We start from the raw sequence: 17,213 nt of genomic DNA on the forward strand, positions 1-17,213 counted from the left end.
TAATAAGATTTCACGCTCGGCGTAGGAGCCGGCGGCAGGAAATGGGCTTTTACGTCCCCCGGGAATCTCCCGGAGCGAGCAAAGGGGAACATTTGGAAAACATATTGAAATGTAATGAATTCCAAAAAAAAAGAAAAGAAAAGAAAAAAAAAAAGGGTGCGAGGGAAACGCTTTCCTCGTCCCGAAACGTCCGGTGCAGTTGCGGCTAATGGAGATGTATGGGAAGATGTTTTCTTAAGATTGATAGGCAGATGGGAAAACAAGGCAGTGCATCACAACACCAGAAAGTTTCACAATCATTCTCGACCTTGATGACGCACATTCCGCTTTTTTATTTTACTGCCTTTCCTCCATCACGCTCTCTCTGCTGCTTCCTCTGCAAGACACCTACATTCACCTGTCACGTGGCGGAAAAAAAGTCCAAGCGCTTTTTTTCCCGTGCCTGTTGTGTTGCCTCTTGACTCATTCTCCTCCTCCATGCACCCCACCCTCTGCCCTGTGTGTCTTGTCTTCTCTCCCATCAGTTCAATATTACGGAGTTCACCGAGCATGTGAGTAAGCCTCATGTGTGCTGCTGGGTTTGCCATTTTTTTTTTTTTTACAGGGTCCCAATCCGCAGTTCGGGGGTGTTTTGTGTGTGTTTTGTTTGGATTAAATGTGTGATATGGTGTGCGTGCCGCGCCTTAAAGGCATTTGGTGTGTGTCCTCACGTCACGCATTGCCGCCACAGCAAGAGACGTTCACCAAGAAGGCTTCGCCGGCACTTGAGCAAATTAGTTTTAGATGGTCGAAAATACTAAAAAAGTATTTTCAAAAATGGTATTCTAAACAATGCCTGTCTTGTTTAAACAAAATGATAGTAAACAGAAGAAGTAGAAATAGTCTATTGACAATTAGTTCAGCTGATTTGCTTTCTCAATGAGATGTCATTGAAATCGAAACAGAACGTAAACTGCTGTGACTATAACTGTATATACAAGTCCCAAATTATTCATCACCAATAGATTCAGGCCCATTTAGTTTTCTGCCCAAATGGACTGTACTGTATATACAGTTCAGACCCAAGCTATTCATATTCATATACAATTATTGTAGTCCAAGCCTATCTAGTTCAAATAATTTGGGGATTTACCTGTTGACAATGTACCATTTATAGCAATTTACGTCACATTTGGATTTCAATGACAGCCCGTTTAGGCAGCAAACTAGTCGGGCCCAAACTATGACGCATCATTTGGTGCTCCACTATAAATATGGCCCTATTTACACCAATGCACGTTCCAGTTCAGCGCCGGCCCATTCCGACTTGTGAACTAAACGGGCCTGATGGAACTCCGCCTTTGCCGTGTTGCTCGCCGCCTGCTAGTGAACTCCATTACACTTCAGTTGATTCATAAGACAACGCAGCGATGACAAAACCTCATTAATAAAAGCGTCAGATGGATTTATCGCCATCAAATTGAATTTAGCATGCCCGTCGTTGGCCGAGCCCCTCCCCCAATAGTCTATATTTATTACAAACTCAGTCTTGAAGACACTCACTGATGGCTGCACGCCCGTATAATCACAACGCGAGGCGGCCATTTCATGTGACGTTCGACGTACTGTTTTCACTTAAAAGCGAACCTGTTGTCCATCTGCGCGTTTTATCATCTCCGAGATCGACAGGCAACCTTTCATGTCGACGGCACCTCGCCGTCACCCACGTGGCCGTCACCCGCGGCCCTTTTTTTGTGTTTTTGCGCGTTATTGCCTCGTCTTCGTCAGCCATAGCATAAACGCGCCGCCGCTTACTGTTCCCATGTCAGACAATACAGTGGCGCGCTGTCACAGTAACAAACAGCCGTCAAAGACGTTGTTTTGTACGACATCACGTCGAGGCATTCATTTGTGCAGGAAAATGTGTAAAAGCGCTTTTGCGGTGACCGTCTGTCATGCAAATGAAGTCGCACAAGATCTCTGGTCTTGGCATTGGACTGTGGACGCATAATTGATTTATACATCATATTTCACTTTTAATGAATAAACAGTTTTTTTCTTTCTTTAATATTTTTATATTTTTAATACAAACTGTACGCAGTGTGATTTAACATATTTAAATGGCAAAAAAAATGTAAACATAATACGAATAAAAAAAATATGATATAATTAAATTTAATGAATAATAAATAATAGAATACAAATAATAAAACATTTTTTTTAAGATTTATTAAAATTCATTACACTAAATGTACTAAAAAGTAGATTAAAATAAAATAAGTGTTAGTAGTAGTATTTCAATAAAAACATTAAAATAATCCAATAAATGAATACAATGGCTTTGTTATATTCAATTGAAATGTATTTGTTGATGTTCAGTGAAAGGAAAAGTACTAATAAATTGACAGATCTTAGGCTCACTGAAGACTTCAACGAAAACTTAGTGTAGTGTTTCATTTTTTTTTAAACCTAAAGTACTAAAGTAATTCATAACATCCCTCCCTCCACCACTTGATTATCTCTACACGCATTTGCTCCCGATGGAGAACAAAATTGTCAGCCGAGCTAATTCAACGCGTGCTTGCGCGTGTGCGTGTGTGTGTGTGTGTGTGTGTGTGTGTATGTGTGAATGCCACCTGTCAAAGGCATTTTTAAATGATTAAAGTAATGGGACTTGCTTCCATAAAGTTCAAAGGTTTTTCTGAAATACTTGTAGTCATTTGCAAACATCTCTCTCTAAAGTGTAGGAGTGCCAAATGTGCCTTAAAGAGGCTGCCAATAAACGCTAGGGGGCTTTTTTCCTTAAATTTTCTCCTATGATAATATAATTAAGTGTTACTAATAATAATAACTTGGACTTTGATAGTTCCTTGCTGTAGACGGAGAAACGTTTAAGGTTATATCGGGCATAGGAAGAAAAAGATGGCACCATTCTTTGAGTAGAGTGTGGCCAGCAGAGAGGCTTGTAGGTCCACATAAAGATGACAACTCCAGTGTGTGTGTGTGCATTTGCGTACACGGCATACATGTTTAAAAAAAATTACATTTAAAAAGCATTTTTGTGCGTGTGCTTTTTGTGTGCTCGTTTTTTTGTTTTGTTTGTTTTTGTTGTTTTTTTGGTATTTATTGTTTGAGTGCAATGTTTGTCTGTGTGCTGCTCCACTGTTCCACACAAGCGTGTCCGTGTTCCTGTGACCGGCCCAGCGTACTTGAATGGGAATCCACAGAATGACCACCATTGGCCTTACTTTACAGACCGACAACAAAAGATACATATTTTCACACATGTATAGGTATTTTTGCTGTAGCGGTTCAAATAAAAGGAGGTTCAAGGCCCTGAATTTTGAACCATGATGACATAACATTGAATTTACAGGTACTTTCTTTTATCAATGTCAACTATTCAATTTACTGGAAGCAAAGTCTGTAACATTTGATGAATCAACTGTTAACAACTTGGTGGTCTCCATTCAGCTGGCGTGAACACTGACACGCTCGTTCATTCGGTTGGTTGATGGGGTTTGGAGTTTGCCTTTCAATTGGACGGGGGAGTTTTTCATGGAAAAGTTCCTGGTCCCGCTTGTGTGCCTTTTGGAAGATTGATGTTGTTTTGGGGGGGAGTTGATAACAGATGCTACCAGGACACCCGACGGCTGACGGAGGGTAGTCAATTGTTTTTGTGGGAGCTCGTCTGAGAAGGCTTCTTTGTGTAGTCGATTAATTTGGGCCTTTGTAAATGTCGCCGCATTGCAGGAGGCCTTCATTACCGGACTGCAGTCTGAGACCACCTACTCTATCGCTGTCGCGGCGTACACCACCAGGGGAGACGGACCTCGTTGCAAACCTAAACTGGTCACCACCACTGGAGCAGGTGAGCTAGTGGACCCCAGCTATATATATCGCGGATCGTTTTTTGTTTTTACAGTACGAAGGGGTGCCTTGAGATATGACTGATTTATTCAGGGACCACGCTTGTATCTCAAATCATCTTTCCCCATTGAAATGAATAAAAATCCAAGTCATCTGTTTCAGCTCTCTCCCTACCCCCCCAAAAAAAAAAACACCAAAATTTTGTTTCATGTATTAAAAAATAGTACAACTAATCCAATCTTCTGAGTATTTATGAATAAAAGTTCAGAACGTTAACGGTTTTTCAGAACATGGACAAGATTGGTGACCCGGTCCTCAGCATGTCTAGTTAAGTAATGGCATCGGATGTTGTATTAGTTGAGCACCGCAACTTTCTCTGTGCATTGAGGACATGTCGGGTTGACCCTGTACTCAATTTAATGCATTCTATCGCCCACATTTTATGAAATTGTCTTTGCTGCTAGTCAACCTTTCTCTTCACAGAAGAGAAAGACATGACTGGAATTGAGTGACAGGATATATTTTCCATCCACTTTGTGGCACGTTTCAACTAATGACATTTTAACGTTGCTAATTCACTTTAGCTAACTTGCAGACAAACACAGCGAAAGCTGTCATGAGCCTGTGCTATGGTTGTAGCCCATAAGTAATAATTAAAAAAAAAAAAACCCAAAAGACGCCCAGGGCAGCAGCTCACAAAATTCTGATGTCAAGTAGAAAGCCGCAAAGTATCATCCGATGGGCCTCAATTGGCCCCCAGGCCGTGAGTTTGAGACCACTGGTTTAAATCATGTGGGAGGGATTAAACTATTTCGCAAAAATGTTTAAGGCAATGATGGGACAATCTGTGTTAATATTTGAAGTGCCAGGTAAGCCCACCATGATGATCAGCGCCACCATGGGCAACACGGCGCTCATCCAGTGGCAGCCCCCAAAGGACATGGTGGGCGAGCTGATGGGCTACCAGCTGCAGTACAAGCGCACTGACGACAACACGTACACGTCGCGCGAGCTGCGCAGCACAGACGACCACTACACGGTGACGGGGCTGCACAAGGGCGCCACCTACGTCTTCCGCCTCAGCGCCCGCAACCGGGCCGGCGTGGGCGAGGCCTACACCAAGGAGATCGGCACCCCCGAGGACGTGCCCTCGGGCTTCCCGTTGAACCTGCAGGTGACGGGCCTGACGCAGTCCAGCACCCAGCTGACGTGGGACCCGCCGTCGTTGGCCGAGAGGAACGGCAAGATCGTTTACTACGTGGTGGTCTACCGGGACATCAACAGCCAGCAGAACAGCACCAACCGCACGGCCGACACACGCGTGACCATACTGGGCCTGAACCCCGACACCACTTACGACATCCGAATACAGGCGTACACCGGCAAGGGCGCGGGACCCCTGAGCCCCAGCATCCAGAGCAGGACCATGTCTAATGGTATGATCTACGTGAACCTCTTACGTGGAGACTGCACTCAACGTTTTCTCATAGTTACAAAAAAAGCCAAAGACACATTAGGTTCATTGAAGGCCTTTGAAGGCCTTTCATAAAAGTCTGCAAGTTAGGTGTATTGGATTTAATGTCATGTCAAAGATATTAACGTCATTGAAGATGTTAAAATTGTCTTTGTTTACAAAAAACGCGTATCTTAGGCTCGCTGAAGACTTAAACTGACAACTTAATGTAGTGTTTGATTTTTCTTAAACATATACAAATAACATTAAGGTCATTGAACACATTCAGTGGTCTTTGATGTTTCCCAAAACTATTATTGAAGACCAAAAATCTCCATATTAGGGTCACTAAACACTGTAAAAAGTGTTCGATGTTTCCAAAAACGTACATAAACATGTTAGTGTAAATCATGTGTTGATGAATAGCGCGTCTAGACTGTAAATCGTTTCTGATGTTTCCCAACACCTGTACATTGGATTCTTTGAAGACAGTAAATAGACTTGGATGTTTCCCAAAAAAACAAACAAAAAAAATTCCGTTCATTCAGCACTGTGCATTGTCTGTGCTGTTTCCCAAAAGTTGTACATGGTGTGAATTGTCGTTGGTATTTACAAAGAGAGAATAGGTCGTCTTTAATGTTGACAACATAAATTAATGCCAGCTGTATTTGAGCTTTCCCCCAAATGAATTTAGCAAAACACGAGCTTCATCTTAACAGACGACTCTAACACGAGGTTGAGCGCTCACACACGCAGCTCGTGAACGTCATGTCACCGGGTTGCGTTTGTCAACGCTGCCGCCCTCGTCTTTTCTTCTATCAGTAGCGTTTCTTCCTCATCGAGCACTCCTCCGCGCACCGGTGTGTGCGTGTGTTTATTGATTTATGGCCGACTAATCTCATTACATGCTGCAGTCACACCATCCTCCCTGCCGTCACATCCACAGTACATCCTCGTGCACCTTATCGTCGTATAAAAGGATGCTTGACGCTACGCTGACGTCTCTTTGCTAATCACTAAGATTTTTACGTCTCTAAAAAAAAGTGACATAACATTGATGCGTTCCTGCGGAACCGTCCAAATGACTTTTTTCTTCATTTGCCCGCAGATTTTCCCACCTTGAACTTTGGCGTCAAAGCAGTCATGAAGACGTCGGTGCTCCTCACCTGGGATTTGCCGCCGAACTACAAGTCCCAAGTGCCTTTTAAGGTGAGCGTCCACCAGCTCAGACCTTGACAGTCAACACGAGTGCAATTATTGCAAGCAAAGGCTTTGATATTGATTTGTGTTGTTCGAGGTGGTGGTTATCTTGAATACCTGATGAGAGGAGCGAGCACAGTAACTCATTCGCTGCCGCAGACGTTGATATTGTCGAATGTGGAATCCAACCGTTGACTCCCACTAATGTTTGGATTCAAGTACTTCTCTCAAAGCGTAGGTGTGGAAGAGGGTCTCGCCCAGCTTGAGGTTTGTAAATGCACGTAAAGGCAAAGATCCCTGAAGATGGCAGCGTAGCATCACTTTTGATTGGAGATCAGCACAGCTTGTGGGGGAGCGAAGAGAGAAATGTTGGAGGTTGAGGCACCTGACACTCGAACACATTATGTAGATTGTATGTGTCACCGTAGGTAGTAGAAAAGTCTGTGTTGTGATTGTGAGAAAAGATGACAAAGTTCATGGAGCGAATGAGGAATGGCGCGGAAAAAAGCCATTGACGTTGCACTCGAGCATTTTTTTCACAAAAAAGCTGATTTCCTCCACTTGTTTGGTTAGAAACCAGCCCATGTTCCCATGGTGATGACTATAGAACAGAAAAAGCTCGGAAGAAACTTTTTTTCTGGTGACTGGTAAAAAGAGTCTACCCTTCTTTTGTAGGTTCGGCGCTTAAATTGACATAGACAATAATAAATAATATTCTGTGGCCTTTAAAGATCAGTCTAAAATGGATGTAGCATCCCAGATCTGGATGAATTTTGGATTCTGGATTATTTCCATGAGAAAAGTTGTCACATTCATCACATAACACATAGCATCCATGCGTGACCAAGTGCAGAATAGATTTTTTTACTTTGTGGATAATTTCCACTTGTTCTATTTATGTTATGCAATGTGACATCATGAATAAGATCGTGTGGTTGCCCAAAGACATATTTTAGCATAAACGCCGTTTGCTAACTCGCTGTGTCATCGTTCCAGATCCTGTATAACCAGCAGAGCGTGGAGGTGCAGGGCAACCTGAAGCGGAAGCTGATCACGCAGCTGCAGCCCGACACCGACTACTCCTTCGTGCTGACCAGCCGCGGCAACATCGCCGGGGGCCTGCAGCAGCAGGTGTCCATCCGCACCGCCCCCGACCTCATCAAGACCAAGCCCGTGTACGGCTCCCATCAGGCGCAGGGCGGCAAGATGACCGTTAACCTGCCAAAGGTGCAGACCACCACGCGTGTCAGGTCAGTGGAATAAATGCAAGAGTAAACAGGTTTGATTGGTTCAAAAAAAAAAAAAAAAAAAAAGATTACAGGGCAGCTTGGCATCTTGATTGTTGAAGTGCGCGTGCGAGGTGATGAGGAGGTCTCGTTAGACCTCTCACGCTTCGATACTTGACTGACCGTTAAATCACAAACTCGGAAGTGCAGAGAGAGGCAAACGGCCGCCGTGGCTGTCAGCGGCAGACGGCGGGAAAAGCGCACCAACGTCGCAGCGGGTGAGGAACTTCTCAAGGTGCCGACTACATAGACAGGAAAAGACAATAACATGCTTTTTGATGGTTTACATGTTTGTTTCTCTTTATTCACTGCGAGCTGAACAAAGCTCTAGCTACAAGGTGTTTACCCGGGTAAAAAAAAAAAAAAAAAAGGAATAGTTAAGGTTGAAAGTAGCGCTACGGTTTCAAATAAGGGTTAGTTTTCAATTTGGCTTCCAAACTAGGGCTAAGGTTTCAAATTAGGGTTCCAAGACATGGTTTTGGTTTCAGATAAGGGTTTAAGATTTCAAGTTAAACGTTTCAAAAACGGGTTAAGATTTAAAATTTGGTGCTCAAACTGGGGTTAAGGTGTCAAGCCTAAATTAGGGTTTCAAAGTAGGGTTTTAGGACAGGGTTAGACTTGGAAAGTGTAGAGTCAAGTAAGGGTTTAAAAATCGGGTTCCAAGCCAGTTTTAGAACCTCAAAGTAGGGTTTCAAGTCAGTTAGGGTTCCAAGTTGGGATTTCAAAGTAATGTTTCAAGCCAGTGTTACACGTGGTTAGGTTTTCAAAGTAGGATTTCAAGCCAGCATAAGGGTTTCAAGTCAGTGTTTCAAGCAAGGGTTTGGGTTTGAGTTTCTATTTAGGGGTTCAAGCCTGGATTAGAGTTTTCTAAGTACAATTTCGATCCAGGGTTAGAGTCTCATCTATTTTTCAGGATCTGTGTGTAAAAGAGGCGAAAGATAGCGTGATGCATGACGATGTCTTTTCCTCCAACATATGAATTTATTGCAATTCCCAGCTGTACTAAATACTTCACTTTTGGCTCCGTTTGAGGCCTCGCTAATGACGCCAATTATCGCTTTCTCCCACGGCGCGTCCTATTAACCTCAGAAGTCCTGTGGGCAGCTCTCTTTCTCTTCACTCCAGGCTTGTCTGGATGGGACAGTGTGTGTGTTGTGTGTATGTGGGCCAGATTTCATTTTAATATTGTAGAATGTCCGCTGGTGTTCGACCTTGGAACGACTTTCCTGTTTGTCATTGGATGTCATTATGTTTGTTGTCAGGTGGTACTACATCGTGGTTCTTCCCGTGTCCCAGTCGAGCCGGCGCTGGAAGAATCCGGATGAGATGGACCTGGACGAGGTGAGCGGCAGCCGGTGGCCGATTGGCACATTACGTGGCGGGTGAAAGGTCGCCATTAGCGCCGACTGGGCGGGAAGTGTCCGCTTGTTACCAATTATCTCCACCACTCTCCAGGGCTTGAGCGCGGTGGAGGTGGTGCGGTGGAGGGGGGGTGACTAATTATCGCGTGCCAGGTCTGCAGACTGTGCCCATCTGCTCAATGCACCATACCGAGAAAACACAGAATACTTCACCATCCTGTACAATAGAAATAAGTACAGTAGAAATCAGACCAACCTTTCGCCTTCATGTAAAAACATGAGCACCAGGGCTAGTCTTAGCGTCAGCGTTTGTAAATACATAAATATAATACATTTGATACGTTACAAAATGAAATTGAAAAAAATCCCCTAAATATAATTGCAAAATAATTTACAAATTGAATACAAATAAAAGAAATCCCTTAAATATTGTCAGAAAATAAACATTGAACTACAACTAAAAGAAATAATAATTCTTTATTGAAATCCCGTCCATCCATTTTACAAAAATAAATAGAATCAATTGTAAAATTAAAATTAAATGAATACATAATATATAAAGCAAATAATCTTGAAAAATAGTGCAATTGAAATAAAATAAATACCTTGATTGGATGAAGAAATATACACTACATAAAGTATATAACAAAATAAAAATACAATCTTAATCTCTTAAACAGTGTCTCAAAATAAATGCTGAAAATAAAATTTAAAAAAATCCCTTAATGGGCGAGTACATTAATTAAAAAGAAATAAATAAATAAAGCCCTTAAATGTATTGCAAAATAAAATGATAAAATCTCTAAATAGGATGAATAAAAACATATATCCATTAAAATGAATGCAATACCATTTTAATTATTAGTGCAAAATAAATGATAAACGTTAATAAAATAAATCCCTCAATTTGCTGAATTGATATATACGTGCAGTGCATAACAAAAGAGCACAAAAAAATCCCATACACATTGCTGTAAATAAATCTAAACCAAATTTAGATAAGTCCCTTAATGGATGAAAAAATTAATATATACAAAAATAAATCATAGAACTAAACTTTTTAAAAGCCCTTAAATATTATCGGAAAATAAGAATAAATATAAACATGAATAAAGAAAACAATAAAATAAACATACAATAAATCAATTATAAATTATTGCATTGTGAAATAAAATAAATCCCGTAATTGGATAGACACATTTATACATAAAAATGAAGTTAATCCTTAAGTATTATCGCAACCATTCTTCAAAATGGCAAATATTGTCTTAAGATTGAACCGATATCGCCCGCTCCCAATGGTCACATAAAGGAGAGGTCTTAAATTTGATTGAAAGTGCCTTTATAAAGTCTTGAGTTTGGCCTCCTTAAACCTGCAGACATCATAGCTTTCCATAAAGTCTTCATGACTACTTTATCATTCCTTTTAATAAAGATTTTCCCGTGCCACGAGGGGACTGAAGCGTAATGACAGCGAGAACATTAATAGCAGCATATTTAAATAAAGCACAAGGCTGGCAGAGAAAGCGAGGGCCCTCCTTGAGTCATGAAACAGCAAGCGGCCCATTGTTTCCTCCCTGCGACATCATCATTTAATAAAGCTGCATCTGGAGCGGCGCTTGACACTCAACAAAATGCCGCCGCAGAGCTCTGCGTTATGTTGCAGCTCACTTGTTCACCAGATGGACGCACGGTGTTGTCTTTCAAGATATTTGGGTCCTTCGTAGAGGTTCGGCTGTTGCGATGTATATAGCGTAAATACACAAAGTATTGCTGTGAGGTTGGACAAAATGACATAACACAAAACAATTCTCTTTTTCCTGCAGCTGCTGAAATCGAGCGAAAGCCTCACGCTGAGGCGGCGGCGTCACCTGGACGCGTCCAAGCCGTACATCGCCGCCAAGCTAGCCTCGCTGCCGCCCGTCTTCACGCTGGGCGACGAGAAGCGCTACAACGGCTTCTACAACAAGCCGTTGACCAGCGGACAGGAGTACGTCTGCTTCGTGCTGGCCGTCCTCCGCTACGAAGGAACCGACAGCACCTCCAATTACGTAAGTTGCACCCGCGCACGTTTGTTGGTTAACCCTTAAAGAGGATGTTGAGATGTATTTTCCAAGGTCTTTTGACTGTATTGAATGAATACAGGCGGAATTTGGTCATCTTTGTTCCTGGCGTTAGTCTAAACTCACAAAGCGACACAGAAAAAAACGACACGTTTGTTCCTTGCGACAAAAATGTCCCATTGAAAACCATTTCAAATGCCATTTTTGATCCCGCATTTATCTTAAAACTAACATCAAACAGTTCAATTTGGCTTTCAATTTTTCGTTTCGATATACTTTCATGTATTTTTTGTCCTACTACTACTGAACTGATAAGTGCGTATGACAATTGTGGTTAGATGATGAATAAAATACATTTGGTCATCTTTGTTCCTTAAATTAGCCTGAAATGGCAAAGAGGACACAAAAAGTGACCCATTTGTTTCTAGTGACCAAACGTTTTGCATTGAAAACAATTAATTACAAATGACATTTTTGTATCCCCCATTTTACTTAACGCAAACTGACATAGAAGCAGTTCAATTTGGACTACTGCCGATCAGTTCGACCCATCTCGGGGCTTAGTCGTAATATTAATTATGACATCCTCCTTGCAAATGTATTTTGTGGCAGTTATTTGAAAAATATCAACTATTGTTATTATTATGGAAGAATATCAACTATTATTATTGTTATATTATTAATATTTTTATATTTAGATTAGCATGGAATATTTCTACAGAATCTTTAAGGAGCAACTTTTTTCGTTAGGGCCAAATGAGGACAATAAATAACTCGTTAAGCGTTAATCACCGACTGTTCCGATCAATACCTTGACGATAAATCTTTAATGCGTTGCAGTTTTGCTGAGCGCAACTTGTTGATGACATTTATGACAGTGTAAGTCGAAATAGTTTTTCAATTTCAGACCTAAAGCCTTCTCCTCAACTCGCCAAATTACAAAGGAGTCGGCCCGCTTGCCGCTCCTCGTGTCTGACAAACTATTTAAGTTTATCGGCCATCCCCAGGCTCTAACTACGCTGCCGCTAAAGCGTGTCCAAAATGGGCGGCGATGGCGAGCCAAATCGCGCTTGTTTTTATTGCCACTTAGCCTTTAATACAGCCGCCTCTAAAAGTCATTGCGGCTTGTCCGCTAAGTCCCTCTCAACCCCCCACCGGCCCCCGCAGCCCACCCCCAACTGGCCCCGCCGAGTCCTCGGAGATGCGGCTTTTCGCAGAGCTCCTTACAATATTTAGAAACAAGACTCTTTTGCTTTTTAAGTGGACGCATCAAAAAGAGCGCCGACGCAGAGGCGCACCAGCCCTCCACGGGACGGTTAGGACTTGACTCCGGGAAGAATGAGAGCCGACGATTGCTTTGGGCTGCCGCGCGACTCTGCTCATGCATATTTAGTAGATGGCCCCCTCGCCCCAAGCGAGTGAGTGCAAATCAGGGCTCGCTGCTACATTTTCAGCAGATGTAAAGTATAGTATGCACGGCAAAAGTCACAGTTTGGTACATACCTTGGTTTTAATGTGAGGCTTTTTTGTGTACACATTTTAAATGCAACAAAAAAATGCAAATAGTATACTTTTGCTATTTTATATACATATATATATATACACACGCACACACACACACACACACACACACACAGCGGCACGGTGGATGACTGGTTAGAGCGTCAGCCTCACAGTTCAGAGGACCGGGGTTCGAACACCGGCCCCGCCTGTGTGGAGTTTACATGTTCTCCGCATACCTGTGTGGGTTTTCTCCGGGCACTCCGGTTTCCTCCCACATCCCAAAAACATGCACTAATTGGAGACTCTAAATTGCCCGGAGGTGTGAATGTAATTGCGAATGGTTGTTTGTTTGTATGTGCCCTGCGATTGGCTGGCAACCAGTTCAGCGTGTACCCCGCCTCCTGCCCGATGACAGCTGGGATAGGCTCCAGCACGCCCGCGACCCGCGTGAGGAGAAGCGGCTCAGAAAATGGATGGATGGATGGGTGGATATATACAACCCCAATTTCAATGAAGTTGAGACGTTGTGTTAATCATAAATAAAAACAGAATACAATGATTTGCAAATCATGTTCGACCTATATTTAATTGAATACACTACAAAGACAAGATAATTAATGTTGAAACTGATCAGCTTCATTGTTTTTAGCAAATAATCATTAACTTAGAATTTTATGGCTGCAACACGTTCCAAAAAAGCTGGGACAGGGTCATGTTTACCACTGTGTTACATCACCTTTTCTTTTAACAACATTCAATAAACGTTTGGGAACTGAGGACACTAACTGTTGAAGCTTTGTAGGTGGAATTCTTTCCCATTCTTGCTTCATGTACAGCTTCAGCTGTTAAACAGTCCAGGGTCTCTGTTGTCGTATTTTACGCTTCATAATACACCACACATTTTCAACGGGAGACAGGTCTGGACTGCAGGCAGGCCAGTCTAGTACCCACACTCTTTTACTACGAAGCCACCCTGTTGCAACACGTGCAGAATGTGGTTTGGCATTGTCTGGCTGAAATAAGCAGGGGCGTCCATGACAAAGATGTTGCTTGGATGGCAGCATATGTTTCTCTAAAACCTGTATGTACCTCTCAGCATTAATGGTGCCTTCTCAGATGTGTAAGTTACCCATGCCATTGGCACTAACACAGCCCCATACCATCACAGATGCTGGCTTTTGAACTTTGCGTCCATAACAGTCCGGATGGTTCTTTTCCTCTTTGGCCCGGAGGACACAACATCCACAATTTCCAAAAACAATTTGAAATGTGGACTCGTCGAGCCACAGTACACTTTTCCACTTTGCATCAGTCCATCTTAGAGGAACTCGGGCCCAGAGAAGCTGACGGTGTTTCTGGGTGTTGTTGATAAATGGTTTTTGCTTTCCATAGTAGAGTTTCAAGTTGCACTTACGGATGTAGCGCCGAACTGTATTTACTGACATTGGTTTTCTGAAGTGTTCCTGTGCTCATGTGGTGATATCCTTTACACGTTGATGTCAGTTTATGATGCAGTGCCACCTGAGGGATCGAAGGTCACGGGCATTCAATGTTGGATTTCAGCCTTGCCGCTTACATGTAGTGATTTCTCCAGATTCTCTGAACCTTTTGATGATATTATGGACCGTAGATGATGCAATCCCTAAATTCCTTGCAATTGTACGTTGAGGAACATTGTCCTTAAACTGTTCGACTATTTTCTCATGCACTTTTTCACAAAGAGGTGAACCTCGCCCCATCTTTGCTTGTGAATGACTGAGCCATTCAGGGAAGCTCCTTTTATACCCAATCATGCCACCCACCTGTTCCCAATTAGCCTGTTCACCTGTGGGATGTTCCAAACAGGTGTTTGATGAGCATGCCTCAACTTTCTCAGTCTTTTTTGCCACCTGTCCCAGCTTTTAATGATTATTTGCGAAAAACAATAAAGTTGATCAGTTTGAACATTTGATATATTGTCTTTGTAATGTATTCAATTAAATATAGGTCGAACATGATTTGCAAATCATTGTATTCTGTTTTTATTTATGTTTAACACAACGTCCCAACTTCATTGGAATTGGGGTTGTGTATATATATATACATACATATATACACTATTCTTTTTCTTTTAGGAAAGTGCAACATCAATAGTTTGTAAAGTAAAAACTGTTTTCCAATGAAACCTGATTCAATAGAGAAAGATCCTCCAATAATTATTATTTAACTTTTATCTGTATTTTTTAAGAAATAAAGAATGCAGGAAGTGCAGCCATAGTGGTTTGAACTTTGGAGAAAAAAAAAAAAAAAAGAAATGTCATTTCCTATTTTTTTGGGCTCCATTTTTTTTACATTCTCCAATAAATGAAAAAAATTATTCAACAAAATAATGTAACATTTAAATAAATATTTAACTGTATAAAAAAAAAAACCTTAATGCTTTCTTTTTTAGGTAAGTGCGACATCATTTAGGAAATGAACAATGCAGCACCAAATCCAAGTGAATGTGTTTTTTCCCTCCCCTAAAATATAGCAGAAGCATTTTAAACCTACTAAAGGTCCGTTAATCTTTAAAGCAATTCTGATTTGTAAGTGTTGTATTTGGCTGGAATTAAAACACTGTTCACCTTTGGAGAATTTGCCATTTTGAAACGAGCGAGCAACGAGTCCATCTTAGCGCCGCACAGCATAGTTTGTCCCAGTGGCGTCGCCGTACAACTTTGCACACTTTTAGCCGCAAATGCGAGGGGGGGGGGGGGGGGGTTGGGGAACTCCCGCAGAGCCCTGCAAATCCGTGGCAATTCACCTATCTCTTCCATCCATCTCATCTCCCTTTTCCGCCGCTCTCTCTTTCTGCACCGTGACGAGAGCGGAGGAGATTGATTAGAGCAGCTGGAGTTAAGAGGCAGAAGAGGGCCCGGTCACAGGGGGCCCAGGGAGGCTGTAAAGCGGGGCAGATTCCCTTGAAATGCTACTTTAAATATCCCTTAGGCCCCCGTCCTCGTCTGTAATCCCCCTGCCACTGTGAGAAGGGGAGAGAAAGGTGTGACCGATGCCGTAGTGGGTAAACCGCGATACGCTCGGCTTGGAAGGAGATGTTCGCCAGAGTCAATGTCGAGTTCAGTGTAAAATGTCAAGTCCAAGTGCCTGTCGTCGTTACTTTGTTGAAATAAACCCCACGTGCTGTCAAACCTTGTTCATCAACTTAAACATTGACTTAAACTGCAAATTGATGTTGATTTCAATGTCAAAATCGAAAGGGACAGCAGGAGTTTATGGAATGAGCAACAAAGAGTCGTAACACCATCAGAACTGGAGCTGGTCTCTGTTGACTCCTTAATCCTTGGATTAAGTTGTGTGAGAAAAATCATCACCTTCAAGATAAAAATGAATGAAAGTACGGATTAGCGTTGATTTCAATGGAAAATATAAAGTGACAGATCCTCTTGTCGTTACTATTTTAATGAACCGAGTGCCAATAACAGGGATTAAGTAAACTAACTAAACTGCAAATTCATATTAATTTGAACGTCAAGCACATATTTAAAACAAAATATTTTAATGCAAAAGGAACATGATGATGTTAAACTGTGATTTGACGTTGACTTGAACTGAGTTTATGTAACGAAGAACTAAGACCAACACCACCATCAAAAATGGATTTTGTTTTTAATAAACTCCAATTGAAAACTGATTAGGAGTTTAAATTGGAGGAGAAAAATCACCACATTAAATATCAAATGAATTTACGGATTAACACCGTTTCCAATGTAAGTATAATAGCCTATTGTCGTTACTTTGTTTTAATACACTGTGCCGACAACTGTGAATTAATTAAACTGTGAATAGTTGGTGATTTAGTTATAACTCAAAGTAACATTGTGATGATGGTACAAAAAAAGTCCCAGCTTTTTTGGAACATGTTGCAGCCATAAAATTCTAAGTTAATGATTAACAATAAACAATAAAGTTTATCAGTTTGAACATTAAATATCTTGTCTTTGTTGTGTATTCAATTAAATATAGGTTGAACATGATTTGCAAATCATTGTATCCTGTTTTTATTTATGTTTAACACATCGTCCCAACTTCATTGGAATTGGGGTTGGATAATACGCACCCCCAAAGTTGACGTCAAAGTTCTGGAAAACCCTTCAACATAAGTTTAATGCATTTTTACAATGGATGATTTTGCTTCTACCCATATGATCAAAACAGGAAGTATTTTTTGTATTTTAATTTTTTTCAAAGAATTATTCGGACTTTATTTGAATGCGTAATACTTTCTTTTTATTTACTTGCTCTTATTTTTAAATTCACACCCCTACTTTTATTTAGTAAATGAGAAAACACACAGTTGTGCTCATGTGTTTGATTATCCAGGCAGAATTTGTAAGATGGGTACAATTGTTCAAAGAAAACCTGAAGGGCCAGGCGATACACATTTCATTTTATTTTTAATGGGATTGAAATTAAACTGTCAATCATTTCAGAAAGAAACTAATGATGGTTGTTGTTC

At 41.5% G+C, this 17,213-nt stretch overlaps 1 protein-coding gene across 14 annotated transcripts in view; it reads left to right on the forward strand.

Moving 5' to 3' along the window:
- The window catches only part of LOC133489162 (receptor-type tyrosine-protein phosphatase F-like), a 212,041-nt gene that overhangs the window by 153,251 nt on the left and 41,577 nt on the right, over positions 1-17,213 (forward strand). For 7 of the 14 annotated variants that reach the window (XM_061797976.1, XM_061797975.1, XM_061797979.1 and 4 more), the window contains 7 exons: positions 525-551; positions 3,733-3,850; positions 4,713-5,285; positions 6,411-6,511; positions 7,499-7,752; positions 9,051-9,129; positions 10,976-11,200. In XM_061797976.1, coding sequence (XP_061653960.1) covers positions 525-551; positions 3,733-3,850; positions 4,713-5,285; positions 6,411-6,511; positions 7,499-7,752; positions 9,051-9,129; positions 10,976-11,200 — 1,377 coding nt within the window. The remainder of the gene's footprint in view (positions 1-524; positions 552-3,732; positions 3,851-4,712; positions 5,286-6,410; positions 6,512-7,498; positions 7,753-9,050; positions 9,130-10,975; positions 11,201-17,213) is intronic. The other 7 variants (XM_061797978.1, XM_061797980.1, XM_061797984.1 and 4 more) reach the window with 1 other exon arrangement.

This window comes from Phyllopteryx taeniolatus, chromosome 14, assembly GCF_024500385.1.
Source record: "Phyllopteryx taeniolatus isolate TA_2022b chromosome 14, UOR_Ptae_1.2, whole genome shotgun sequence".
NCBI lineage: Eukaryota > Metazoa > Chordata > Actinopteri > Syngnathiformes > Syngnathidae > Phyllopteryx > Phyllopteryx taeniolatus.